The sequence below is a fragment of the Artemia franciscana genome, chromosome 20 (assembly GCF_032884065.1).
Source record: "Artemia franciscana chromosome 20, ASM3288406v1, whole genome shotgun sequence".
Taxonomy (NCBI): Eukaryota; Metazoa; Arthropoda; class Branchiopoda; order Anostraca; family Artemiidae; genus Artemia; species Artemia franciscana.
Window position 1 is genome coordinate 4,267,600 of NC_088882.1, and position 11,226 is coordinate 4,278,825.

An 11,226-nucleotide genomic window follows, 5' to 3' on the forward strand; every position below is an offset into this window, starting at 1 on the left:
CAATTTCTTCTCTAATTACAAAAGGATCCAGATTTTGCAAAATAAAAGCATTCGATTGATTGCGGACATAAAAGAGCAGGTTGAATCCAAAACTACTGCTAGCTTTTTCCGGTGTAATGTTTTAAATGTTGGTCAGATTCGTGACTACCAGGCATCAATTTTTGTGTTCCAGAGCATGAAACATAAATGCCCTGAGTAATTTCATGATTATTTTTCCATGAATCAGGAGTACCATAATTATTATACAAGAAATTCATAACTTTTAAGCCACGAACAAAGAAAACCATTTCGATCATCATATGTGGTTTGTAATCTGGGGCCTTCTGTTTGGAATAGTTTGCCGGCTGGCATCAGGGAGTCTGTCACTTTATATGGGTTTAAAAATAAATTGAAAATAATTTATTTAAGTAATAGGTTTTGAAGGGCAGGAGGTTTTTGATGTCTTTTTTTTGCAGTTTATTGATGTGGGGTGGGGGCTGAATATAGGTAAATGATATTTAATATAATTATTTTGTTGCATTTTGTTCATGTGTAGGTGTTGTTATTTTTTATATATTAGATAGGCTAGGTGGTTAATCATGAGATGTTATGTTTAGATATTTATTTATAAGATGTAAATCATAATATGAAATAGCAGCACAAGTCCTTATGACTTTCTTTTTGCTGCAATAATTTATTAGTGTTGTCATTTTTTTTTATTTATGTTTGTATTGTGGATATAATAAAACTTACCTACCTACCTACCTACCTGTCCCCGTCGTCATTTATATATCCTCCCTGTGCTCCCAGCGTCCCCGTTGTAGTTGTGTCCCTGTGTCCTGGTCGTCATTTATATTCCCTGTGTCCCGGTCGTCATTTGTGTCCCGGTATCCCAGTCTGTAATCTCTCTTTGAGTGTCCCGGTCGTCATTTATATTCCCTCTGTCCCGGTGTCCCGGTCGTCATTTGTGTCCCGATGTCCCGGTCTGTAATTTCTCTTCGAGTGTCCCAGTCGTCATTTATATTTCCTGTGTCCCGGTCATCATTTGTGACCTGGTGTCCCGGTGTGTAGTGTCATCTAATAAGGACGTCATATACAAAGCCTTTTATACTTATAATGACGTCAAACGCAAGCCCAAAAACAAACAAACATGCATATATACAACTTATTTTATATATATAGATACCGTTTCTTCTTTAGTTTTTTTCTTTTTTAGTTTTTTCTTTGTTTTAGTTTCTTCTTTTCATTGATTTGTTTTCTTCCATTTGTCAATGTTCATTCTAACATTGACACTTGGAAAAATCTTTACGTGCCAAGCATGCTAAAGCTCCAACAATTTATATTAAACCTTAAAATTTGGTGTATCTGTTTTAAGGTTTTCGAATTACTTTAATCTATTGTCAAAATATATTGAAATATTCGTGCAATTCCCAGTTTTTTTTAGTTTTTTGGCTTTTTTTATTTTTTTTTATTTTTAGTTTTTTATCTTTTTTATTTTTTTACGTTTTTTCTTTTTAGGTTTTTTCTTTTTTTAATTTTTAATTTTTTTTTCTTTTTAGTTTTTTTTTAATTTTTACCATTTTTCTTTTTTCGAATTGCTTTAATCTATTGTCAAAATATTTCGAAATATTTATGCAATTTCCACTTTTTACATTTTAGTTTGTTTTCTTTTATATATATAGAAGATATGATCTGGCGTAACAGACAAAGTGTAACAGACATAACAGACAACTTATTTTTATATATATAAGATATATATATATATATATTTAACTACGTAAAACATGCAAATATACAACATTCTTTGCTGTCCCATTGTCTGTCCATATAAATAGATTGTCAGGCTTACCAACTCTTTAAAATCCAACATAATAATTGTCAATGACTTGTGCATTACATCACTCAATGACTTGTGCATTACATCACTCAATTTTCTACTTGGACACAAATGAAAAAATAGAATAATTCCTGAAGATTCAATGACTGATGCATTACATCACTCAATTTTCTACTTGGACACAAATGAAAAAATAGAATAATTCCTGAAGATTCAAAATAAAATAATTTTATTTAACTGCATACTGCACAAATATTTCTATTGTCTGAGCAAAAATGAACATTGTCAAAATATATTGAAATATTCGTGCAATTCCCAGTTTTTTTTAGTTTTTTGGCTTTTTTTATTTTTTTTTATTTTTAGTTTTTTATCTTTTTTATTTTTTTACGTTTTTTCTTTTTAGGTTTTTTCTTTTTTTAATTTTTAATTTTTTTTTCTTTTTAGTTTTTTTTTAATTTTTACCATTTTTCTTTTTTCGAATTGCTTTAATCTATTGTCAAAATATTTCGAAATATTTATGCAATTTCCACTTTTTACATTTTAGTTTGTTTTCTTTTATATATATAGAAGATATGATCTGGCGTAACAGACAAAGTGTAACAGACATAACAGACAACTTATTTTTATATATATAAGATATATATATATATATATATATATATATATATATATATATTTAACTACGTAAAACATGCAAAGATACAACATTCTTTGCTGTCCCATTGTCTGTCCATATAAATAGATTGTCAGGCTTACCAACTCTTTAAAATCCAACATAATAATTGTCAATGACTTGTGCATTACATCACTCAATGACTTGTGCATTACATCACTCAATTTTCTACTTGGACACAAATGAAAAAATAGAATAATTCCTGAAGATTCAATGACTGGTGCATTACATCACTCAATTTTCTACTTGGACACAAATGAAAAAATAGAATAATTCCTGAAGATTCAAAATAAAATAATTTTATTTAACTGCATACTGCACAAATATTTCTATTGTCTGAGCAAAAATGAACATTTTTTAATTGTAGCAGAAAAATACCTGAAAAATTTTTAAATTAGATTTGATTTAGTGTTGCTTTGAAGGACTTGCTAGGTCAAATTATATTTTAAGAATGTTCTATTGGAATTGTTGAAATTTTTATCAAATCATCTTCTTTTATACGATTATTGCTGGCCTCGGTTATTTCTCTGACCAGTATTTCTAACGAACACCTTCTATGAAGATGATTTGAAATATTTCTGAAAAATTTTTGGGTTCTTTGAACTATTTTTTTATGTTCCATGTTTCTGTTAATAAATTTTGTTGCTTTTTGAAAACCATAAAAAAACAACGCTCCTCCAAATGCACTGGCAGCTTCTGCAAACATTTATTTCGTTACCTTGGGGTTATTCTCGATGAGTTTTTATCTTTCCGTAAGCATTCTGATTATTTGAGATTGAAACTTGCCCGCCACCTAGGTTGTCTTTACAGATTGGAACAGGTGTTTCCTTTCTCCATCCTTAAAACTGCTTTAGCTGAATGCTCACATACTGTTGCAAGTCTTCTCAAATATGGAGTTCCATGTTAACTTTAAGGACAAGGATGTCAGGACACCGCTTCATTATGCTATTTATTCTGGAGCTGATGTTAATATGAGAACTAATTATAAAGAAAGTCCACTTCCCTTAGCAGCTTAGGTTGGCCGTCGACTGACTTACCCTGTTTCCGACGTTCAAAAGATTTCTATTTAGCATTCCACGTGTAATACGAAGGTACTTCAGTATACAGCAATTTTTTTCAAAAAGAACTATTTTGACATAACGAAAAGAAAGCAATTAACGATGTATCCGGTTGATTCAGGGCTCTTTGTTGCACGTTACATTCCAAAAATTAAATACGTTGACCATTCTGAAAATGGACAACTAAGTGAACAACAGCTGGAATTCGTTAATTTATCGGAAATGAAAGAATTTGCCAAATAGCCTCATTACTGCTTCTGTATCTTCCAGCCTGATATTCTACGATTTCATCGATATCACTGATTTTGGACTTCAAACCAAAAACTGCCATGTCGCTGCCATTGTTGACGTATTTACATATGTATTTGATTGCCTTTACGGAGTTACAGTATTCAATGTTTATGTAAGCATTAAATGTTTTCGATAATAAACTTGAATATGGAACAACCGACTGGTTACATTCGTTTTATATATTCACAGGTGGTGCACAGGGACACTACAATGAAGCGTAACTAATTTGGCGCTTCACGACTTACGAGCGTGGGGGGAGGGGCTTGGGGGAGCACGAACTCCACACTTAACACCGAACTCTCTGCTTGATATACCTGATAAAGCAACTTTGATAGTTTGGCCATGCAAATATGATGAAAACCACTTTACACAAGTACTACCTAACCCAAGCCCACTTAGTTTACTAAGAAGAGTATTAAAATCAACAGTGTCAAAAGCCTTACGGAAATCTACAAAAACAATTAAAGGAACCATATCAAACAGTTCGTGGTAACGAACTGTAGTAAGGAGCGATCCGGCTCAATAGTAACCAAAACTCTAAAAAATTGAATTTTGATATCAATAGCTACATCAAAAGAATTGCATTTTAATGCTGATTTTAAATATATAAGTTTCATCAAGTTTAGTCTTAGCCATCAAAAGTTACGAGCCTGAGAAAATTTGCCTTATTTAGGAAAATAGGGGGAAACACCCCCTAAAAGATCGTAGGATCTTAACGAAAATGACACCATCAGATTCAGCGTATCAGAGAACCCTACTGTAGAAGTTTCAAGCTCCTATCTACAAAAATGTGGAATTTTGCATTTTTTGCCCGAAGACAAATCACGGGTGCGTGTTTATTTGTTTGTTTTTTTTTGTTTTTTTTTTGTTTTTTTTCCCCAGGGGTCATCGTATCGACCAAGTGGTCCTAGAATGTCGCAAGAGGGCTAATTCTAACGGAAATGAAAAGTTGTAGTGCCCTTTTTAAGTGACCAAAAAAATTGGAGGGCATCTAGGCCCCCTCCCACGCTCATTTTTTTCCCAAAGTCAACGGATCAAAATTTTGAGATAGCCATTTTGTTTAGCATAGTCGAAAATCATAATAACTTTGTTTTTGGGGATGACTTGCTCCCCCACAGCCCCTGGGGGAGGGGTTGCAAGTTACAAGCTTCAACCAGTGTTTACATATAATAATGGTTATTGGAAAGTGTACAGACGTTTTCAGGGGGATTTTTTTGGTTTTGGGGGTAGGGTTGAGGGAGGGGGCTATGTGGGAGGATCTTTCCTTGGAGAAATATGCCATGGGAGAAAAAAATTCAAAAAAAAGGGCGCAGGACGAATCTGGTCACGTTAGAAAAAAATGTCAAATTAAGAGCTTAATATACAATGCTGGGTGTTCGGAGCCTCTCTATTATGGAGTATAATTTGAAAATAACACAACTATACGAGCGATAAAACATGTATACCACAACCATAACTCAACTAACGAAAGAACTGCTAAGAGATAACACAACTATAAAGCGAAAACAGGTGAAAACTAACGGGAAAATAAACGAACTAAGAGATGGAAGGGGCCCAGAGAAAAAATATAATCCTTTTTCAATTTTGAGCCTAACTTCCGCAAAGGAGTAATAATGTCAGAAGCCCCGAAATACCGAATTATTTTCTTTTCAAACACTTCGTGGTAAGGAACTGTAGTAAGGGGCGACCCGGCTCAATAGTAAACGAAACTCTAAAAAACGGAATTTTGATGCTAAAAGATACATCAAAAGATTCGAATTTTTACGCTGATTCCAAATATTAAGTTTCAATTAATTTAGTCTTTGTCATCAAAAGTTACGAGCCTGAGAAAATTTGCCCTATTTTGGAAAAAAGGGGGAAACATCCATTAAAAGTCACAGAATCTTAACGAAAATCACACTATCGCATTTGGTATATCAGAGAACTCTATAACAAAAATTTCAAGCTCCTATCTAAAAAATTTGGAATTTTGTATTTTTTGCCAGAAGACAAATCACGGGTGCGTGTTTATTTATTTGTTTGTTTTTTTTTTGTTTTTTTCCCAGGGGTCATCTCATCGACCAAGTGGTCCTAGGATGTCGCGAGAGGGCTCATTCTAACAGAAATGAAAAGTTCTAGTGCCCTTTTTAAGTGACCAAAAAATTGGAGGGCAAATAGGCCCCCTCCCATGCTCATTTTTTTCCAAAAGTCAACAGAAAAAAATTTTAAGATAGCCATTTTGTTCAACCTAGTCGAAAACCATAATAACTATGTCTTTGGGAATGACTTACTCCCCCACAATCCCTGAGGGAGGGGCTGCAAGTTACAAGCTTTGACCAGTGTTTACATATAGTAATGGTTATTGGGAAGTGTACAGACGTTTTCATGGGGATTTTTTGGTTTGGGGGGTGGGGTTGATGGGAGAGGGCTTTGTGTGAGGATCTTTTCTTTGAGGAATATGTCACGGGGGAAGAAAAATTCAATGAAAAGGGCGCAGGATTTTCTAGCATTACTATAAAAAAAAAACAATGAAAAAATAAACATGAAAACCTTTTTTCAAATGAAAGTAAGGAATAGCATTGAAATTTAAAACGAACAGAGATTATTACGCATATGAGGGGTTCTAAAAATACTTTAGCATAAAGAGCGAGGTATTTAGGAGGAGATAGATACCTCGCTCTTGATGCTTAAATATTTTTAGTGATTTCAACTATTTATTCAACGGCCTTTTTGATTCAGGGGTCATTCTTAAAGAATTGGGACAAAACTTACGATTTAGTGTAAAGAGCGAGGTATTAACGAGGGTACAAACCCCCTCGTACACATAATAAAAATATAAGAATATAAAAGTTTGTTACGTAAGTTAATTCTTAAGTTACGTATATTTTATACTAATAAAAACGTTCGTTGAATATTAAAAGTTCTAGTAGCCTTTTTAAGTAACCGAAAAATTGGAGGGCATCTAGGCCTCCTTCCTCACCCCTTATTTCTCAAAATCGTCTGATCAAAACTAAGAGAATGCCATTTAGCCAAAAAAAAATTAATATACTAATTTCATTTCAATAATTTATGTGCGGAGAGCCAAAATCAAACATGCATTAATTCAAAAACGTTCAGAAATTAAATAAAAAAAACTAGTTTTTTTAACTGAAAGTAAGGAGCGACATTAAAACTTAAAACGAACAGAAATTACTCCGTATATGAAATGGGTTGTCCCCTCCGCAGTCCCACGCTCTTTACGCTAAAGTTTTTAATTGTTTTAAAAAGTAGAATTGTGGCAAAGAGTCAAACTTTAGCGTAAAGAGCGAGGGACTGCGGAGGGGACAACCCATTTCATATACGGAGTAATTTCTGTTCGTTTTAAGTTTTAATGTCGCTCCTTACTTTCAGTTAAAAAACTAGTTTTTTTTATTTAATTATTTTCAAACGCATTATCAACAAAACTTAAAAGATGGTGTACTGCATGACTAGTGGAATGTTTACTTCTGAAACCAAACTGTCCATTATACAAAATTTTCTTCGAATTCAAAAAATCATACAATGGTATCGACACAGGGAATGTTCGATTACCAATCACCATCAACAAAGCTCAAGAGCAATCGTTAGAAAAATGCGGTATAGATCTGAATACGGATTGTTTTCCCATGGACAATTATTATGCTATATCTATCTATATAAAAATAAGTTGTTCGTGGGTTATGTCTGTCTGTCTGTCTGTCTGTCTGTCCGCATATGACGTCTGAATTATTTCATCATATACCAATTCAAAAACGAAAGTATACAAGCTGATGTAGCTGAGTTGGTAACGCGGTATGTTCCAGGTTCTAGGTTCGAGAGGTTCCAGGTTCAAACCTTACAAAAACTACAAAAAAAAAACAAAAAAAAAATAAAAAAGCTAAAAAAAGTAAAAATAAGGTAAAAAACTAAAACTTAAAAAAGAAAAAAAACTAAAAACTAATGAAAATAACTAAAAAAAAGGTAAAAACTACAAAACAAACCAAAAACAAAAAAAAACTAAAAAAAAGGTAAAAAACTAAAAAAAACTAAAAAAGAAAAAAAAACAAAAAAGGAAAAAAATGAAAAATAAAGGAGAAAAAGAAAACTAAAAAAATAAGAATAAAAATAAAAAACTAAAAAAAGGGTAAAAACTACAAAAAAAACTAAAAAGAAAAATGATATAAATGACGATGGAGACACATGGTGATTGATTAGCAATCACCATCAACAAAACTCAAGTGCAATCATTATAATAATGAGGTATAGATCTGAATACGCATTGTTGTTCCCATGGACAATTATATGTTGCATGTTCAAGAGTCGGTAAACCTGTAGTGGGACACAGTGACACAACTACAATGGCACGTAACTAATATGGCGCGTAACAACTTACGCTCGCGGGGGGGCTTATATATATATATATATATATCTATATATATAGAAATAAGTTGTCTGTGTGTCTGTCTGTCAGGTGACGTCATGTTTTTGTGTCGACTGACGTCATTAAATTAGTTGTCGTCATTTTTGCTAAGACGGTGACGTCATTAATGGTATTTAAGACATGCGTTCACGGAAAAATGTTTAATTGTAAAATGACTGAAGAACCTACAATGGCAACAGCCGAGGAAGCTGCTCAAGGAGTCTATGCCAAAAAACTTGCTGCTGATAGAGAAAGTAAGAAAAGAAAGCGTGCCGAGGAATCACAAGAACAGCAAGAAAACAGGCTTGCAGCTGATAGAGAAAGTAAGAAAAGAAAGCGTGCCGAGGAATCAAGATACAATGGCGCGTAACTAATATGGCGCGTAACGACATAAGCGCGCGGGGGGGCTTGGGGGGCCGAAGCGCCCCACCAACTAAGTGTTAGGGTAGCGCGAAGCGCCACCCCAACAGTATATATATATATATATATATATATATATATATATATATATATATATATATATATATATATATATATATATATATATATATATATATATATATATATATATATATGTTCACAGGTGGGACACAGGGACACAACTATAATGGCACGTAACTAATATGGCGCATAACGACTTACACGCGCGGGGGGGCTTGGGGGGGCAGGAAGCGCCTCCACCAACTAGTTGGATATTTAAAGCTAGTGGATATTTAGATAAATAGATATACATATACACTATAAATTAACTACGTAAAACTTGCGAATATACAACATTCTTCGCTGTCCCATTGTCTGTGCATATAAATAGATTGTCATGTTTACCGACCCTCGAACATGCAACGTACAATTGGCCATTGGAAAAACAATCTGTATTATCATCTATACCGTATTTTTCTAATGATTGCCCGTGAGCTTTGTTGATGGTGATTGCAAATGCTAATCAAATTGGGAATAGCAATCTTTTAAATTGAAAAGACAGATCCGTTGGAATCATGGGAAAGCGAGGAATAAGAACAGCCTCGCCCTCAAAAGGCCCTGTCAAGATTGTTGCCTCTATTACATTTTCCATTGTTTTTTTTTAAGGCAAGTCGCGTGCCATTGCAAAGCTTTGGTGGGTTAATATTTCGTAACAGAATTATTGGTAGGCCTATCTTTAGTTGTAGACGTGTGGTGGAAACCCTGGGAGAACCAGGAAATTTAAAAATTCAGATGGATAATTAACCGCTTCATTTGGTTCCAAAACAGATTCAACTGACTTGTAAATTACTTCCTGGTGTCGAGTCTTGGTCAAAATAATATTATTGATTTTGTGGACGTCGTTATTCTTGGATGCCAATATCGCTCGTTCTCTGAGCCATTTATGATTTTTATAATTGCTTATAATACTTGGAAATACCTTTTCAACCAATCCATTTTTAGACGTCACTAAATTACAGAATTCAGCAGACAGTTGTATACGTCCTGAAATTGAGTCTACTGGGAGCTTTCCGTTTCCAATTGCCAGCAATTTATCTGAAAAGGTTTCACCAGGGTTATCGTTTTGCAATCGGACACCCATATTTATATTTAATTTACATGTCTTTACATTTGCCCATAAATTAGAATTTTTAGCATTCATTTCGTCCGCAGGGGTTGATCTAGGTATTATAGGTAATGTTTGCCAGAAATCTCCCGCAAGCAATAATAATGTGCTGCCAAAGGGTTTTGAATTTTCTCACAAATTTCGAAATGATTGCTCCAGAGCCTCGAGCGATTTTTGTGTTCCATTATACAGTCATCCGAAATAATAAATTTCCATTGCTGCAATGCTTTACCCATCCCAGATGGTTTGGAAATATTGCACGTGGGAGTTCCTGTAGAATGCAAATTCAGAGGCAATTTCAAAGCGAAATGAGCTGTTCTTCTACCAGGCAGCAACGTTGTTGCTATTCCGGACGACGCAATTGCCAACGCTATATCATTTTTGATCGAATTGATGCCAGAATCAGTTTTATCTCAAAAATTTTACCAATACCACCTGGTGGATCCAAAAAGAAGATTTCTCCAACGTTTTTATCAACACAATGCATTATCGTATCATAAATGTCTTTTTGCTCAGACGTTAACTTAGAAATACTATTTTCTTCTTACGACAATAGATCACTAGTGCTGTAACTTTGTTCCAGATCCAATTCTACACATGTCAAAATAGCAGCGTAACGAACAGATGAAGAAGGCATTCCCAAATGCTGAAGAGGTTTGTTTGCCATACATACGCACAAACCTTCAATTATAACTAAAATGTAGTTATAAATTTCTGATGTAAAATCAATGAAGATATCTAATGTCTCTAAATGTTTTCGATGGAGTATATCCTCGGCCATTTGATTTATATTTCTCTCATAACTCTGTAGGAGCTGAAGGATAACACGAAGTTAGTATGAGTCCAAACAATGCACGAATTTGACTTGGAGTTGACGTTTCGCAAGCGTCAGTGATACAGTTATCCCAGTGTTATACAAATGTTTTAACTTCGCAAAACTTGCAAATATACAACATTATTTACTGTCTAATTGTTTGTGCATATAAATAGATTGTCAGGTTTACCGACTCTTAAACATGCAACATTTAATTGTCCATGGGAAAGCAATCCGTATTCAGATCTATACCCCATTTTTCTAATGATTGCCATTGAGCTTTGTTGATGTTGATTGCTAATCGAATATTCCCTGTGTTCCCGTTGTCATTTATATATCCCCCCTGTGCCCTTCCGGCGTCCCGGCTGTAGTTGTGTCCCTGTATCGCGGTCGTCATTTATATTCCCTGTGTTCCGACGTCCCAGTCGTCATTTGTGTCCCGGTGTCTCGGTCTATAATTTCTCTTTGAGTGTCCCGGTCGTTATTTATATTCCTTTTGTCCCGGTGACAATCAGGTCATCAAGTATCTATGACATTTATAAGCGTTTTTCAAGATTTTCAGTTTCCCCCTCCAACTCCCCCAATGTCAACAG

The 11,226-nt window shown here is 34.2% G+C and overlaps 1 protein-coding gene across 1 annotated transcript; it reads right to left on the reverse strand.

The window, feature by feature from the left end:
• Positions 1-9,390: 9,390 nt before the first annotated feature.
• On the reverse strand, positions 9,391-9,795 carry LOC136040325 (uncharacterized). Its single transcript, XM_065724567.1, has one exon. It carries the CDS (start codon positions 9,793-9,795, stop codon positions 9,391-9,393), a length of 405 nt encoding a protein of 134 aa, XP_065580639.1.
• Between the last annotated feature and the right edge of the window lie 1,431 nt (positions 9,796-11,226).

What these genes read in the sequence shown, in the direction of transcription:
- LOC136040325 (XM_065724567.1), bottom strand. Translation starts at nt 9,795, where the DNA reads ATGGGTGTCCGATTGCAAAACGATAACCCTGGTGAAACCTTTTCAGAT.